The sequence below is a fragment of the Achroia grisella genome, unplaced genomic scaffold, assembly GCF_030625045.1.
Source record: "Achroia grisella isolate CSIRO2021 unplaced genomic scaffold, CSIRO_AGI_Agris_v1 utg676, whole genome shotgun sequence".
In the NCBI taxonomy this organism is placed as follows: Eukaryota; Metazoa; Arthropoda; class Insecta; order Lepidoptera; family Pyralidae; genus Achroia; species Achroia grisella.
Window position 1 is genome coordinate 1,062,841 of NW_026712992.1, and position 15,897 is coordinate 1,078,737.

A 15,897-nucleotide genomic window follows, 5' to 3' on the forward strand; every position below is an offset into this window, starting at 1 on the left:
GTGCTGGCGCGCCGCCAAACCTTTGCAATCCACAAGAGTCTATCGGCCACAGACAGACGAGCGACGAGTGAGTTCCGCCACTTTATTTTCGCCCTCATTATCTATAAAGTGATTTATTTTGAGCTGCGCTATACGTATTCACTTTTCGAACGCCAAGCGTTAACAAATCGCGAGAATAGGTCGCACTAACGACTTGGCACCCCACTGTGAATATGCCTATTGAAATTTATAATAGACGGCAATGAAGTGCTCACGACACCTACCAGCAAAAATACAAATAGTACGTTGCGAAATTAATTAGAGGTGTAATTTGAGGACAGATTCTAATTCGCTAGATGGTATGAGTAGTTAAAATCGCGAATGTGACGCCGGCATAATGGGTAATAGTGTAGTAATTACGTTTAGTTATACCGTTCCACCCACGCGAATGACAGAACGGTGTTCACAAATGTTACCTGCCCACATAAAACATGCTATTTCACTATGAGGTCGTTGAATAAATTATTACAGTGAATTTTCTATGTAAAATGTTTGTAGTTTGTAACAATTTTATAAATTCGTCGTAGTTGGCTTGCTGCCAACAATCTTGCGGACTTAGATCATTTAATTAACGAGCGTCGAACTTTCGACCTGTTGAAAGTCGTGCTTTCACAGTATTTACATTAGCTACACGTGGCAAAGTAGATATTTTTATTAAATGCATTGCATATTTTGGTCGCATTTGTTCATAAGTAGGCATTTAATTTAGGTAAAAATAAGATAAAGGGATCATATAATCCTTCGTCATCGTGTGTTTATTTCGAGTTTTCGCCAATTTCATCTTCTACACTATCTTTGTTCATTTTACACTGCGGATCTAATAAAAAAAACATACATTTGAGAATAACAAATCTTGAAGCAAATAAAGTGATTCTATATTATTCTAATAATGCAAGAAATCCATGTTTTATTTAAAACAAATAAAGTAACCACTGAAACATAATAATTTATATTCGTATACCTAATACATAATGTTATTCAAGAAAGCTAGATCAAATTATAGTCTCAATAATACATAATCTATGATATACACTTGATGTTGAATGAAAGTGATTGCTTTGTGCCTGTGAATCATGTTGCGAACATAACTGTAAATCTGAGCTAGATATTTAATTAAGTACCCATATACAATGAAGCTCTTATACACGAGTTGATATATTAGGTAATAATTATCTCAGTAATATTGTATATTTCATTCGTAAATATCTTTAGCTCTTTGGTACTGAATTACGCGTATTATAAACGACTGAATAGACATGTATTAAATATTGTTATAAGAAAAACAATCAAATGAATCAATAACAGGATGTATATAATGATAATATAAAAATAATCAACATGAGTGTTTTGTTAACACAATGGTATTCATTAAATATAGAATAACGATCGTGTAAATTAGATATTACGTAATTAAAATAAATTGGTACATGGTTGGACCACAACCGCAATTGCCGCAGTCTACTTTATGATATAGCTGGTTTCTGCTTGTGATTTCAACCTCGTGACAGGTGTACTTCGATTGACTAGGAGCCTATATAAAAAGCCTATGTTTTTAAATATGTTAAATTTATATATATGAAACAAACAGACACACTTTCGCTTTTATAATACCTAATAGTAGGGATAAAGTTTATATGGGATAGTCTCGTGTCACAGATTTTATGACATAGACTACTTACCCCTATAATAGCATTGAGTTCAGTCATTGTGACCTGTTTCGCTCTTTCCACAGCTGAAGCCACTTGTTGCTGGTGTTCTTGAGAGAGGAACGGCAGGATCTGTGCTATTATTGCATTTAATCTTTTCGCTATCTCCGTCTGAAACATCAAAATATTAGCTTAATAAACATATTAGAATAAGCCCATCGTTAATGACTTCTATGAATTAATTAATATAACTAAAATACATCAATACAAGCAAAATTATGTTGACATCGATATGGTAATAAAATAGCTAATACCAATTAACGATTCAATTAAGCTGAGACATTTATTTCTTTGTATTAATTACAATCATTAACATTCTCAAACGGTGTTATTCTATCGATAAGTTATTATACATTTTCATTTTCTGCACATAAACGAATTAAAAAAGTTTTCACATTCCAATGCGGATCAAATTTAATAATAACGTATAATAATAATTAGTCGACGAGCCGCTAACCGGTCGCAGAGCAACAAATAAAATTAACACGATAAACAATAATGCACGCGGTCAAATGAAATGATAAATAGCTGTTACCGAGCCGCACGTATTTATTGGCTCTGTTCGTATTTTCCGTTTAAATGCACATTAATTTTATTCACAGATTCGAAGTGAATCGTGAACAAATTAACATAATCGAGTCCCTGGAATACAAAACGTACAAATGCTTTCTATTTGAGATCATAAATTATTTTTAATGAAGTCTCGTCGCTATATAATTTTCGAGCGAACGATATGGGTCATTGCCGTTCTATTCGGTAGGTGTTCAAAGTTGACACTTATTTAACATCGAAATAGGATTTATTTTTCAAGTAAATTACAATTTTCTGAGTATGCTCCAAATACACTTCATTGCTGTTATTAAGCCACGCGCCGCCTACATATTTCGGAATTGATCAGGGAAATTGTATGTTTATATTCGTCATGTTTATTCAATAATGTGAGTAGGCGCTAGCATAGCTATTCAGGTTTGTATCATGATTGTCGGAGCGCAACGTAAACGTCCCACAAATTGTACTTTCATTCGTTCTACCATACTCCACTGGCTGTAGTACTGACTACCATGAAGCGTCTCTATTTATATTTAGTTTACTTTCATTTAATGTGTTATTATCATTTCAGCTGTGTAACAATAGACTGTCATTTCTTAGTAGACATGAAACAACTGTACTTTGACAAACGCAACGATTAAAGAAAATCTACAATCCTGAGTTATTAGCATCTCTGGATGCCTTCAATATTTTTGAGATTATTACTGCATCTCTAGGGGTCGCTCTATATTACTTTTGCCACTCGAGAACCTTTCTTCCCTAAGGTACTAGTTATTTGAACTATCAGTTTCATTACCACATTACGGCTAGTAGTGAATAATAACAACGGTCGAATATCCACTTATTATATTTTTTATTTACATATTTATATCAGTCAAAAACTTAGAACACATTCTATAGTACAACTTGAATAACATAAAATATATGGCCTATTATAGTTGTTAGGTATATATTTACCAGCGTGGTTACACTAATTGATTACGTTACCAAGGTTTAATATTCGAGTTAAAGTGTCTATAAATAACACAAAGTGTGTATGTAAATATTATAGCTTTTAATATCAGATGTGGTAAATTTTATGCAATACGCATATTCATCAACGTCGAATGTAAAATGAAAATTTGAATACGTAATAAGCATAGTTAAAAACGCGATAAACTAACCATAACATAAATTATGCAGATTGTTTGTTCGGCCGAGCGATAAACATCAAGCTTCGTGACTGGTAGTACTGTATATCAACATTGCCTATTATATTATTTAAAAACACAAATGCTAATAGAGCGAATCAAAAGGTCACTGTTGAATTATTTATGTTGCATATACTTAATATTCAAGAGACAAAACAATCATAGTCAGATGAATAATAACCGAGTGTGAAGGTGATAGGTTAAGAGCGGTAATAACTTATGTTTAAACGTTTTCATGTTACTTATTATACGACTAAATATACCTATATTAAGTAATTGAGAATAGGCAATTATGATGTATAAAGTATGATAATATTATTACCGTATATCGAGTATAAATCACTTAATGTTTCATTCAATTGCCGAACCGACATAAATGAGATTTCTATTTTTTTTTGTATAAAATTACTCGTAATGAGTAGGTAATATCAATGAAAAGTTATTTAGGTATTTTTTTGTGTCACTATGTTTATTTCATTAATAGGAAACCTTGTTTAAAAGATACAAATGAACAAATTATTTTTAAGAGAACATTTTCTTTTTAATGTTTTACAATAAGATTAAATACATTAGTCACAGTTAGATTAGAAATATTCACTACTTTTATACCAGGCAGGGTAGTTAAAGGTATTCCGAACATCGTGGTGAAAACAATATTGAACGTGCCTACATTTCGCTGGGAATATTTGAATTCAACGTGGCACCCAGCGAGTCTATTCTCTCGAATTAATTTCCTTCGACATCGGCATTTCCTTTACCAGAGAGGGAGAGAATGGAATTAACATTCAAAGTTTCGGTGTCAAATTCTAACTATGCACTTTTAAATCCATATTGAGGTACTAAACCACTAATCCACGACACTCTCAGACTAGTAAGTTGTAAAACTATATTTGTGTTTATTGTAAACTGTAGAGATATAGGTGAGCGAATAGGTAGTGAGGCGTAGAGGCCGCGGGCGCCGCAGCCGCAGCGGAGCTCCGAACGCGCCCAAATTACCGCAAATTACATTTTCATTCACCGCCTCACGTCGCCCGCCGTCGGTTACTGTGGAAATTCGCTAGTAAAACGTGTAAAATATCTGTCTCGCTCGCTATTTTTAATGTATTACAACCCTTGCTGTTTCGTAAATAATTATATTAATTATAATGTAAGCACTACGCTCATTTGATTTTTATTTAACTATTATCTGATACGTTAATACACGATAGTATTTCGAATCGCAGATACATATTTAGACATTACGAAACTAAATAAAAAATATATTTTGTTACATGAAAAGGATATTTAAATTTTTTGAATTATTTGATATAATAATATACAATGAATCAGTAAAATTTTAGATACTGTTTTACGCTATTTGCATTAAATATAAAAAATGAGTCACGAAACTTAGAAAATATATTGGGGGCCATAAATTTGATAGATATACATTATTTCTGTAAAGAAATATAAAGAAATACATATAGGTAAGTTAAGAAGAACATTATCGTTAGAAGTGACGTATATGAGCACTTAAGTATGCAATAAACCTAAGAAATATAAACTGGCGTGCAATAAAACGATAAAGTTTGTTAATATACCGTTATATCTACGCAATCATCATCCTATAACTTTGTTCATACACGTTACTATTAGCCTCGTAACAGATTGTGGTTGGAGCTGTAACTTTATCCGAAACATTTAATTAAAGAAAGGAACGACAGAAAGCAAATATCGACAAAAGGTTTCAAATCAAAGCTTTTTTCTTATAAAAGCTACGATCCGAACAATCCGCGTCCCATCTGCACCTCGTATATACCTCTACATCGGTTGCTGCGAACGGCGGAATAAAAAACTGGCGCACAAAAGGGCCGCAAAATACGTACTTTTGCGAGCTCTCCACAAAAGATATAGTACGGTTTGTCATTAAGGAGTTCATCCCCGCGCGAGAAATAAAAGAGGAACGTTGGTTTCGGGGTGAGTGGGTGTTGGCGGGGGTCGTGCGGAGGCGTGGGGGGCGAAGCGAGAGCTGCACTAATGGCTCCAACACTCATCCGCTAATGCCGCGGGTGACTCCTCTTTTTTGTGCTATTTTCACGTGGTTTACCCGTTGGAGCTTTTAATCTGAAACTGCATCTTACCGGCGAAGCTCCATTTGTTCTTATGTCTTTAATATGAAGTGAAGTACGCATTTCCTACACATTAGATAGTGAGTGTATTACGTACTTATTTAGATATAAAGGTGGTTAAAAACTTTCTTTTGTAATATTCTCACAACCCAGTGTTCAGCGGTATAGATAATATTGAGTAATATGATATAATGAAACATGCCTAATACTAAATATTTTCATATTAGATTAAAAAAATAAGAATATATAACTCTAAGTAAGTTATAAGTAAAATCCTCACTTGATTAATTAAAAGGTCAATGCAAATTTTAAACCTCTAACTCCAAAATTTTTAGTCAATATCTAATTCGACTTCTTTTATTGTCATAAATTAAACCTTTCGATGCTACAAAATATTTAACCTGCTCAAAAACGTAGAGATATTTACGAGCATAATGAATATTTAGACTCACGATACACTGTCTAGAAGTGCATAGGGCTGCGACCTACATGCAGGTCAGTCTCAGTCGTGGTCTCGGTCTCGCAGCCACAATTTATTGTCTCTGGTAGACATTCATGTTCATGACCGCGTACACACCAAAGACATTAGCGGAGGCGATTGGAATACCAATGAAATAGCGTGCGCAATCAATCGTAATTATGCTTGCACAGGAACTGAGTTCTAAAGATTATACAAATCGACTAATTCGAAGTCTGATACTGTTCATCAAAACAGAGTATGTTGTCGTGTACTGCAGTAATGTAAGCAATATGGCTATCGATGTGTATACATCAGATCGAATAGATTTATTAAAATTGATTTTGAATATGGAATTCGAGGATAAACAAGAATTATATACAGAAAAAGCTCTGGTTAAATAAGTAATAGCCTTCGGATAAGCCGTACAATAAGTATCAAATAGTTTGCACTCGACTCAACCCAAAAACACAGAATAGATAATGGTACAATTCAAAACTCTGGTGAACTTTTACCGTGATTTTCGGATATAAACAGAATGGACCGCACCACCGCATTTCTACTGCGGTTGGGGCCTTCATTAATGGCTCCCGACTCTTTTATGAATTATTAATGTACGCCACGTTCCTACTTATCTACCTACAGCGCTTGTGGAGTTTCCACTTTATTAAACAAAACAGTCACCAATCGAAAAGGTCTATTGTATTGAAAGCGTCGTGGCTCTTATGGTGCGGCAATAAATAATTCCTCCGGCGAAATGGCAGCAGACTCGATAAATGGGCTATTATTGCTGCAGACACTGCCAACATTATCATCGAATCGTATCGTATTCGCCGAGCAATAATTGTTTAAACATAGCTTGCCGCGGAACATTAGTGGCTTGTGAAGCACGGTCTGGCGTATTGATAATGCAATACGAGCTCCGCCGACACTCCTCGTTAGTTTTCTAATTACTGCCTATTACAATATTGACCGTGAATAAAGTATGTTGTTATTGTTAAAACCTGGGTTTAAATAGTAACAAAATACGACCCTAAAAAAAGGGTTGAAATATTTATACGCGTACCAATTACGGCTATCATGTGAAGTGCTGCCGGTGAACGACGTAATTGGCTTTACTTAAAATAATTGCTATGGGAGTGCTGATACTTATATTAAACAGAATTGTATCGAGCTTGTAGTGTAGGTCATTAATATTCATTACAAACAAATGGATATAATTATTCGGCAAGAACAGGTCTCTTCGAGAGACGTCGAGTGGGTGTGTATCGAATGCTGGATACGTCGTTATCTCGATATCGAGTGCGCCGGTACCGAGAGCCGTGTCACCTCGTAATCAGATTGTAATTGCGCGTTCAAGAGTCCGGTGGGCTCGAATAAACAACACCTGTCAGTTTAAATCTTACTTCTTATTTACAGGCAGTGGTGATTAAGTAAATCTGTACACAAACATATTTAAATGTAACTTACGTATTATTTACAGTATATTAATCGTATGTAAATAAATTAATCCAATCACAGAATTTTAGAAAAATGGACTTACATTAATTTTTACTGGTTTCTTATCTAGATCAGTTCGACAACTTGTACTTATAGTCATAAATAGTACTTATTACTGCGAGTTATAACATAGGTACATTTATCATTATCTTAAGAAACGTTAATTACAATTCATTTGAAAACGTATTAAAGATTATACCCAATGATATCGTATTCAAATACCTAATTAATAAAGAAATTTTAATTATGTTATATTATAAGCTTTATAGCCGAATGAATGCCACTGATTTACATTTCTCTCGAGTACTTATTAAGCTAACTATCTAAGTACATTGAAGCTGCCGAAGTTATAGTTGACTAAACACAGCGGATCACGCTCAGCTTGACAGATTAGAGTTGACATATTAGGAGGCCGAGAGGCGAGAGCGGCGAGACATATGCTATAATAGAGTGGCCGTCGTAACCCATACCAGTGGAGGGGCGATGTTGACTCGAATGTTTCTCGCCAAACAAAGCGCCAGCTTCCTAGCTACCCTTGTTTGTTTAGGTCCACGCCAAACGTTTATTGCCCTTTGTGTATCTTAGCTAAAGCGTGAAGCCTTTTTGACTCGGCACTTTTTACGAGAGCGCTTATAAGCGTGTTTATTACTCGACACCCAAAAACAACGCCGTCAGATATTTATACGGAAAGCCTTATACCGACATGTGGGTTTATTTGTAAAAGTAATCGTTCATTCTTGAAGTAAAGGTACAAACAAACATAATAAACTGTATCAGTTTACTAGCACCCGTAATTGGAAAGCACCACTGACGTGATAATAAATCACATACAGGTTTCTCGCGGTACGTGAATTGAACAATTTGTAGACATCAGATAGTTTCACAGGCTGTTTCTATGGATGAATCAATCATAACTGTGCATGTTTTTTTGTACACATTAACGAGCCGCTTGATAATGACTGCACGTTTCCGCCGCCTTGCCTCGTCTGAGAGAACACAATGGCGCATGCGTGTAACTATCAACTGTATTTGGATGTTAAGTACTATTATATCACAGCAATTAGAGCACGGAGAACAAATCTAACATCAGCGTTCCGTTTTACACATGTATGTAAATGCTAGGTACGTTCCGTAACGCTATTATTCGAAAATTGTTTTACTAATCATGTTCACGTACTTAAATATAATAATCGTTTGCGGTCCGACGCGCGCTTATTATTTTTAATTTGAAAACGATTATCTGCACGCTATTGTCTACCTAGATTATTCATGATAGTGGTTATTTCGAATAACAACATTAATATTACGATATAATAAAGCCTTAAAGATATATTTATTGATATCACCATCTAATCTATAGTTGGAATTATGATTTTTTTGATCTACCGTCTTACATAGAGCTTACATGATAGCGGGTGTTATCACGGATTTAGTTCCGAAATTGATTGAACTGATAACGCAAAATTTAGAGTATGTTGCATGATAAAACTCATATATCTGTATTATTTTTGTATGATTAATAAAGCTGACGATAAAAGCAGATATAGATATTGAACATGTCATGTGATAAAATCCTACATAAATAAGTACTTTGGATTTTATTCGACAGGTACAATAAATACCACTTTCATGTTTAGTGTTATAAAATTGTTCTAGATATAATACACAAATATTGTTAACGAGAGCAGTACATTTGCATATCAGATAAATAGGACGGTGTCAAATACTATAGTTGACATATTAATACAAGTGACAAAATTATGTCTCAGTAACTTCAACACTTATCCGAAAAAGATGACTAACTGCTTTGCTGATGACGCGTAGGAATGAAGAGTATATTTTAAAGAAAGTGTTAGATATATACAGAGGAACATCGAAAAAGAGATGGATAAGTCGATATTATTAACAATATTACATAAACAATAAATATTAGAAGGTGTCACCTATTGTATGAGAAAATAAAGATTAATTTACAGCCTAAACTTGTTGTTTGAATAACGTTACTGTGTGAAAGATGATATAGCAAAAAGGGAATTAATAATGAGATAACTGCGAACAGGGATGAATGGAAGAGAAAAACATATTACGCCGACCCCAAATAAATGGGATAAGGAGGCAGATCATGCTGACATGGAGTGTAATCACTTCAGATATTTATTTCCCATAAACTATTAAAAATCAACTTAGTATATATAAAAAAAGATTCGACTTATAATCTATTCTACGAACAACTTTCAAAAACATAAAAGAAACCCAAGTGTCACAATAGAGATGGGATTCATTGCCATACATTTTAACGAAAGTGCCACTCAGTATATGCGTCCAGTTGGGAGTTAGAGCCGAGCTTATTTACGGAGGCTATTTGCAGTGTAGGTACTGTTTGCTGTCTCGTTGCGCCGGCTCTAGAGCACACAGTTACTATCGTTCTACATCACAATGCAACGTGGGTAACGAAGCACTCTGTGCTAACTGCATACACCTGGCACGACCTCTCAAACCAGCTATTACATTACTTTAAGCTAATCGTAGATATATTTCTAACATGGTGCACTTCTATAGTAGTTCGGTTTTATGTAATAAGAGATCGTTTGTTAGGTATACAACTGATTATAAAGGGATATCTCGCAAAACGGAAAATGTTGACTTCCTGAAGATCTGGTTGTAGGTAAGTACAACTAAACACTCTGTTTACAAACAAAGTATTGATTTTCTCTCAGTATTTGTTTGAGTGTCAGAAAATAATAATGGTTACAATATACACGATGTAATTGATTCCAATAATGAAGGAATATTCTTCAAAGACAAAAATCATTACTTTAATAGAGGTAGGCTTAGTATATAATGGATATTGTATTAGTTTACTTCAATAATTGAACCCGTCTTAAGTTAGAGCGGTGTCTAATAGATAGTAGATAAACTGAAAAACAATGACGCTGACAATAAAGCAATAGTGTAGTAGGTACAAGCCAGTCACAGGCCACCCACAGCCTAAACAGTGTACCGCTCCCGCACCGTACCCTTGCCGCAGCGAAACAAGAGGAGTTTGCAAGTTTACACAGTCTGTATTTACGCAGCCTGTTTGCGCTCTCAATGCTTATTCTGAGCAGGGTTGCCAACCTTAAAATAAGAGTTTTTGAAGAAATCATAAATCTTTTAATATCTCGCTCATTTTGCTCTAACGCGTACAGTGTGGAATTTTCACCGAGTTTTGAAATTTTTTTGTATATGAGAATTTCATCCTTGTATGAGATTAAAAATGTCCTCATAGTACATACCTCTACGTGGGGAGAGTTGGTTGGTTATTTGTAATGTGGAATAATAATCACATTACTAGCAATGTACCTTACTGTAATGTACCTTGTCAGGTTGACCTTCACGTGGTTCCCCCTGGAAACTATTGTGATAAATTCATGGTGAATTTGTCACGAAGGGCTAACAGACCTGACTACACGCTCATCCTATCATCCTCTATAGGTGCCCCGCTAGTGTAAACGTTAGCGTTGTAAGAGTTAGCGCAGGCGGATGCACAATTCCATTATCATTCATAAGAGAAAATACGATTGGCATCCCTGATTCTAAAAGACGCGACACGGCGGTCGAGTAAACTATACGCGGTAGATACTAGAATATGATTAATGTATTAGCCACGGTGAAGAACCGGCAAATAAAAGAAATAAATATCATCAGTTTAGTAAATAACATTTGTTATACAATTAAACTTCTCAACTTAGACAGCAGTATGACCAATTCGATTTGGTTACTTAACTAAACATAATTATCGTAATACTAATCTAATTTAATAAGACTAGTCTACTGACCTTTTTAAGGTACGTAAAGTATGTTAACGATATTTACCATTGTCGAAGTATCGTTATATCGTCTACTATTAATTAAATCGTAACGATTTTGCCAGTTATAAAAGTGAAATTTTAATCGTTTTCAAGAAATTGTTTTTCATGATAATTTTTCGTAATCGTTTAAAGATTTATTAGAAGTCAACGTGTCAAGATACATTACACAATAAAGACTTAGAACACATAGTCTTGATATCTACGTAATTATTTGACTTGATCTTGTATTATGTGTACTAGGGAACTCTATAATCTACTCACTAGTATCTCTAATACTCAGATTATTTTTCGTAAATAGATACATATTATAGAAACCACCCAGACCGATACAATCTATCATACTCATGTATACACATGTTTGTACCGTACGAGGAATCAAACCCTCAAAATTAAGGCGGTGTGCTAAACCGCTGGACAACTGAGGCCGTCAGATTATTATACTTCAAATTTAACTCAATTTAATATAAAAATATCTAATTTCAAGCGAGAAAGGAGCCAGTGCGGGTGGCTAGCGGGTCCTGTCCGACGACCGCGGGACCGCAGCGTTGCGGCTGCGGCTCACCGCTGCCGCAGGCCGCACGCCCGCCACCCGACCACCCGTCACCACCCTGGCGCCCACACCGTGCTAACCTGAACTTGTCTCTACTTGTGACCTGCCCGTTAAACATTAGGTTAAGTATCGTTTTAAACGTTTCTTTAACAATTTCAACAGATTAAACTATTCAAGTAAAACTAGCGATGCCCGCAATTCCGTAATTTCTCCACTCATTTATACGTGAAATTTTAACACATGAACATATAAACAAACAGACAGTTTTCGCTTCATCACGATTTTATTATATGTAAACAAGATAAAGATGTCATATTAGTTTTATAAAAATATTCCATTTGGAATGCTTTTTCATAGAAACATATTAATTCTCTGCTCTATTCAAAACTGACTTTTGTAAAGGTAAATTCTGCGGAATCGCATTTCTTTAAATTATATTAGTTAAGTTACATTCCTTTGTCTTTAACTAACATGTCAAAATTTGTAATCTGACTATGAAAGTAATTATTTCTCAATTATTACTATAAATTTTATTAATCCACGTGAGAAAGTAGACCTAGTATTCAAGTAGATACATATTTTAGCATTTTTTATCAAATTTAGGATTTGTAAAACTACAAGAGGAATAAAAAACAATAACGCAACAGTGTGAAAGAAGGCAAACTTGATAACTGTGTACTGTACTATACTATTATTGGCAATAAATAGATTTATTATTATTATAAAAAGCCTTATATCAAGCGGCCTGGCCAGCATCGTAATAATTGGTTAATGTAATGCTCTTATATGGGCTATAGGGCCCTCCAGTGGGACGTTAATAGGTTGTTATGAATGAATGAAATTATTTTATTACTAAAGGCTCGCTCCAATTTTATCTTATATTAAAATACATTGCAAAGCTTTCGTGAAATTATCTAAACGTCATGTGCGATTTAAAAATTGTAAGTGCAGTTACAGGGGTGAATAAGGATTATATATTAGTCACAAACTGTAATGCTGACTAAAGTACTTATTTAAAAAAAGACATGGTAGAAAAGGCGAACTTAACGCTAAAAGGATTCTCTACTAGTTAACCTTTGGGATAATCGGCAAATTACTCGTTCGGTACTTAATTAAAGAACAACAAATAATAATTAAAAACAATAAACATATATCACTTTACAAACAAATTATTATTTGTTCGACGTACAGGATTCTACAGGAAACATTATCTACAGGAAGCAGCAATTACCACGTGCGCCCATTGTATTATCATCACTTTAAATTGCCTTTAACATTTCATATACAAAAACATTTCAGTTAACAGATACAAACGAATTGCTAAAGTATACGTTTTTAATACGAAACAAATCAACTTAATTGGAGTGAGCGATCAAAGCGCGATACAACTAGGCGGCTACGTTAAATTCCGACATTCACAGCGATTTGTTGGCGCGTTGAATTAGTCATTAGCGGGCATATACCGAATATAGTACATAGCATGCGGCCTGTGGCGATATATCGGTTCGTGTTGAAACACCAACACATGTAGCATTGGCGCCACACGCGACTAGGGTTACCAAACGTTACCAATTTACAGGATTTTTTTTATTGATAAATATGGGACGGTGCTCTAGACTGTCCTAACGGTAATAGACGGAGCAATAGTTGAGTATGATAAAATAAAGATAATATAAGTCAGTCATTACATAGCGAGGAATTTATAAGGAATTAATCACGTAGGACAGACATGTTAGAAAAAAATATATAATTTTGTTCCATCTATCTATACTCCTCATAAGTGCACGGAAGTATCTCCGTAACAAGGTTAAAATATATATAAAGAATCATAAAAGTCTTGCATTTTGTACATGCAGAGACATGTACGATATCTATGTAAAAATAAATTCTCTGTCTCCACACTCCGAAAACAAATGGTGAATGTAGATAACTACTATGTTTAAAAACAAACATTTGATACAAATGTTAGTGACATTGCCAGCAAATCTCATTATTATTTGATTTGGTAACCCTACACGCAACCACCCCTCTGTACAACAAACACGCTAGCCTCGTAAGCGACTAGTCGAACCACTCTCACGCCATAATTTTGATGTTTAACTTATTATACACGGCCGCTAATGAAAGGCGTTAGCTATTTATTATTTTATATACACATATATATAACTTAGTATCTATAGCACACTGGTTGATTACGCAATTAATTGTTCAAATATAGTAATTGTTGGACAAGTTCTCTATATTTAATTCACAAATTTTGGAGGAAGGGGATTGTTAGTAATGTGAACTAATTACACAATTGCTAGCAGTACTAACTCAAGTTGACCTCCACACGGTTCTCCCTGGAAACCATCGTCATAAATTCGTGTGTAAATTTGTCACGATGGGCTAACTGACCTTACCTTATCACTACCATCCATAAAAAATAACCACTAATTTTTGTGATGTATTCGTATTTACATGTCATAAAACGGTATCTTTTGTAACCCGGCCTATGATAAAGATTGATAACGTAATAGGTCATTTACCTACCATGCAATATAATATATATATATACGTTAAATCATGGCGAGTATGACAAGTTTACAGTTAAGTTTGGCGCTGGCTTCCGTTACTGATAAGAATCGACAGGACACATATGGGGTAACAAATATTACCAAGAACCCTCGTAATATGTCGATAAATAAATAAATAACCCTACATATAATTCCCAACGCTATTTAGTTTCAAACTAAACAGGATTTGTACTAAACAACTATTTTCTTTTTTGTGCAATCTAAAATATGAATATATATGAATTGGATGTGATAATAACTTAACAAGAACATGAAACTTGTTAATAAATTGTTTATTTACACGTTTCTATTTTAAAAATTGAGTCTTTATAAATAATTTTTTAACATATTTATAAGCCTAACCTTTTAATATCTTTAACTTAAACTCGACAAGAAATTAACTACATACCAAAACTATATGTTGTTACTAATTGATTACAAGATACTCATTTAAAATGGTATATCAAGCTTTGTCGTGGATTATGTCATAAAACTTTAAAGACGTCCTTTTATTTTTGTTATAAAATCGGAGTCAACCCCAATTTGTGCACCCTCCGATACTAACATTTAATATAGCGAACGAATGATAGGTCGTTCCCCTAGCCTTATTTGACAGATAGGTATACTTAGGTATAAATTACATTAGTAGCTCCCTGACCCAGCGAATGTCACGTGCAACGGTTCTTTTGCAATTGGGTAAACGCTAATCCAATTTTACGGACTGGTTGCATTGTTTGTTTTATTTATTGCTTCGGGTGGAGGCTCTGGATCATCGTTATTATCAGCTGTTTCGTCTGCTATATTTTGAGATACGAGATAGCCTACATCCATATTTGCGACGCAAAGTATATTAAAGTAAAATTTAATTAACATCCGTCCAGCAATTTATTCATGAATTGAACACAAATAGACAGACAGACACACTGATTAGATTCATAATTTTAGTACTCTATCCTCCAAATCGCTACTTGACTGCGTCACTAACGCGCATTTCAGCCTTTATGTATCTATCGTTCAATAGTTTCAGTTACATAGAGTTTTGTTTACTGACTGCGACTAACAAATAATACGTAAATAATTCCAAAATTGATAATTCAAGCTGTTTCAAACGTGATTATTGCAGCAACTTACATAATCAACCCCTAATGATATTGTGTGATTGATAACATATTTTTGCAAAATTGCTGGGAGTAATCGTATCAGCAAAGTACGGATGGGATGATAAAGATGATATAGCTCTTGCTCTGGACACATCGGACAATTATATCCCACAGATGTATTATCAAATCAAATCAAATATCATTTATTTATGTCGGAAATTTTAGCCGCTTATAAACGTAATTTTTTTGCGTATAAATTGTGGTATGTTTTTTAATTTTATTCATAAGTACT

General features: G+C 34.3%; 1 protein-coding gene across 3 annotated transcripts in view; it reads right to left on the bottom strand.

Moving 5' to 3' along the window:
• Positions 1-15,897, bottom strand: part of LOC131850025 (transducin-like enhancer protein 4) — a 72,914-nt gene that overhangs the window by 36,131 nt on the left and 20,886 nt on the right. For 2 of the 3 annotated variants that reach the window (XM_059200174.1, XM_059200172.1), the window contains exon 5: positions 1,719-1,856. In XM_059200174.1, coding sequence (XP_059056157.1) covers positions 1,719-1,856 — 138 coding nt within the window. The remainder of the gene's footprint in view (positions 1-1,718; positions 1,857-15,897) is intronic. The other variant, XM_059200173.1, reaches the window with a different exon arrangement.